This window comes from Entamoeba dispar, genomic scaffold (genome assembly GCF_000209125.1).
Source record: "Entamoeba dispar SAW760 scf_1105229460199 genomic scaffold, whole genome shotgun sequence".
Lineage (NCBI taxonomy): Eukaryota > Evosea > Mastigamoebida > Endamoebidae > Entamoeba > Entamoeba dispar.
In genome coordinates, this window is record NW_001854073.1 from 1 (window position 1) to 2,386 (window position 2,386).

The 2,386-nt window shown below is 24.1% G+C and overlaps 2 protein-coding genes across 2 annotated transcripts, besides 4 other annotated features; both read left to right on the top strand.

Moving 5' to 3' along the window:
* Window positions 1-25: 25 nt before the first annotated feature.
* Window positions 26-186: a microsatellite.
* Window positions 70-186: a microsatellite.
* A 47-nt stretch (window positions 187-233) lies between these two features.
* Window positions 234-1,158, top strand: EDI_185940 (uncharacterized protein; the record flags this gene model as incomplete). The annotated part of the gene is made up of 2 exons (XM_001736964.1): window positions 234-475; window positions 519-1,158. The coding sequence occupies 2 exons, from the start codon at window positions 234-236 to the stop codon at window positions 1,156-1,158; spliced, it is 882 nt and encodes a 293-aa protein (XP_001737016.1).
* Window positions 1,142-1,183: a sequence feature (AT_rich).
* Window positions 1,184-1,430: 247 nt separating this feature from the next.
* Window positions 1,431-2,279, top strand: EDI_185950 (uncharacterized protein; the record flags this gene model as incomplete). Its single annotated transcript, XM_001736965.1, has 1 exon — window positions 1,431-2,279. The coding sequence occupies one exon, from the start codon at window positions 1,431-1,433 to the stop codon at window positions 2,277-2,279; it is 849 nt and encodes a 282-aa protein (XP_001737017.1).
* Window positions 2,280-2,289: 10 nt separating this feature from the next.
* Window positions 2,290-2,348: a sequence feature (AT_rich).
* Window positions 2,349-2,386: the final 38 nt, after the last annotated feature.

The following is a 2,386-nucleotide window of genomic DNA, read 5'->3' on the forward strand; positions in this document are numbered from 1 at the left end:
TTTGAATAATGAATGATGTTTAATTTAAATTAAGAATAAAAAACATGAAAATATACTAAATGTATTGTTAATAAAAATGAAAATGAATACGATAGGAAAATAAAAGAAGAAAATAAAATAAAAGAAAGAGGAATTAAGTGAGGGTAATAATTTAATGATAATAAATAATAAATAAAGGAAATAAAAGATAGATGAGTATTTAAACATAGACTAAGAAAGGTGTATTCATTAAAATGATCAATTTATTACTTCTGTTTATTACATTTTCATTATCAAAACAATGTAGTGAATATACTACAAATGAAATAGATACAGTTGACAGTGCATTTGAATGTATTGAATCAATTGAAACAACAGAAAAAGAAAATAAAGATATTATTACAGGATTAAAATATTATTTAGAAGCATATGTATTTAAAGATATATTAAAGAATCCATCACAACCATCATTTTCAAATAATTATTATGAAAAGTGGTATTGATGAACAACTAAATAAAATAAATACAAAAATAACAAGTATATATGAATTCTATTCTCAAATGAAAAATCTTATTATTTCAACAAGAGATCTTCATTTAAGTTTTAATGTAGATGAAAATATGAATAAGCCAAATTCAGAATTAACTAATTTCTTTTATTTCCTTCCATTTACAATAAATATTAATAATGATAAGAAAATGTATTTAATTCCTAGAAACGAAATTCTTGATATTCCTATTGATGTTCCAGAAGAAATAGTTAATAATGAAAAAGTATCAGTTAAAACAATAAATGGAAAAGATCCATTTAATATTATTCGTGAATTTGGAAAGAAATATTTAGGACTAAAATGTCCACATGCACAATTTACAGAAGCAAGATCAGCAATTTCATTTGGGTCATTGAGTGATATACCATTAACAAAAGAATATTTAAACACACCAATAACTATTACATGGGAAAATGGAGAAAGTGTCACAATTAAATATTCTATATTCAAGCTATCAACACCTAATAAATCACTTAAAGAGTTACTTCAAGGAGAAGAAGTTAAACAAGGAATTCAACCAAAATTAACACCAGAAGAAATAAAATCAAGAAAAGAAATTGGGAAAAGAATGAAAACAAAACAAGAAATAACTAAAGCATATATATCAGATGATAATAAAGTATATTGATTATTAACATATAATAAAATTAATACATTTATCATTTCATCGTTTTATCTTAAATAAACATATGCTAAATCATATGTATATACTATTTTAGACTGTATTGATTTATTTGATTCTAATAAATATCCAATTCAAGTAATATTCCCAAAGAATGGAGGTGGATATGGTTATCTTTCCAGATGGGTTGAGAAAATTATATCACCATATGATGATGTAGACTTTATTGGATCATTAAGAATATCAGATTTTACAGAAGTTATAATAAAAAAATAGGAATGGTTACAGATTTGTATGACCCAAAAACATGTGAAAGAAGAGAGAAAGAGAATAATCCACAAACACTTGGAGAGTGGTATACAAATCCAAATATTATTAAATATGGTGATGTTGAACATAAAATTACACAACGTTCAATTGTAGTTCTTCCAAAAAAGAAGTTAATGAAAAATCCAAGAAAACCAACAGACATAGTAGTTTATACAGATTCATATTGTTATTCTGCTTGTTCACTTGTTACAAAAGGATTAAAAGAATGGGGAGGAGCTATTCTTGTTAGATTTGATGGTGATCCATATGGTGAAGATGATGATTTTGAAGTAGGATTATCACCAACTACTGTTATTGATATAAATGATATAGATGAAGATAATTTAATTAAACAATATGGATACAAATTTAGAATAAGTTTTACAGAAACATATAGATATAATTATGAATATAATGAAAGAATTCCTAGAGAATTTTTAACAGATATGATAGATGAAAGAGTGAATATTTATAGTTACCCTTATATAATTGACATCTTTGAAGAAGAAACAAAGCAAATAAGATGGGGATATCAAACAAAATGTAATCCAAATAATAAAAGATTAGTTAAAAGAGATGAAAAATGTGATAAAGAAATTAATATAGAACATGGACATGGAGGATATGAATGTGGAGATAATGGAGAATGGAGTACTAAATGTGTACTATCATATTGTGATGAAGGATATAAATTTGATTATAACAATAATAAATGTATTGAAGATGTATGTGTTAATCCACCAACAGATGATGGAACACCAAGCATGACAGTAAACCTTGTCATGATAATAATTGGAATAATCACATTAATTCTCTAATTGAAGAAGGTTTAATTTAAAATATAATTTTGGTTTAATAAAATATGAAATAAAAAAAGATAAATATAACACTCTCTTATTTTATTTGTTATATTCATTTTAATAAA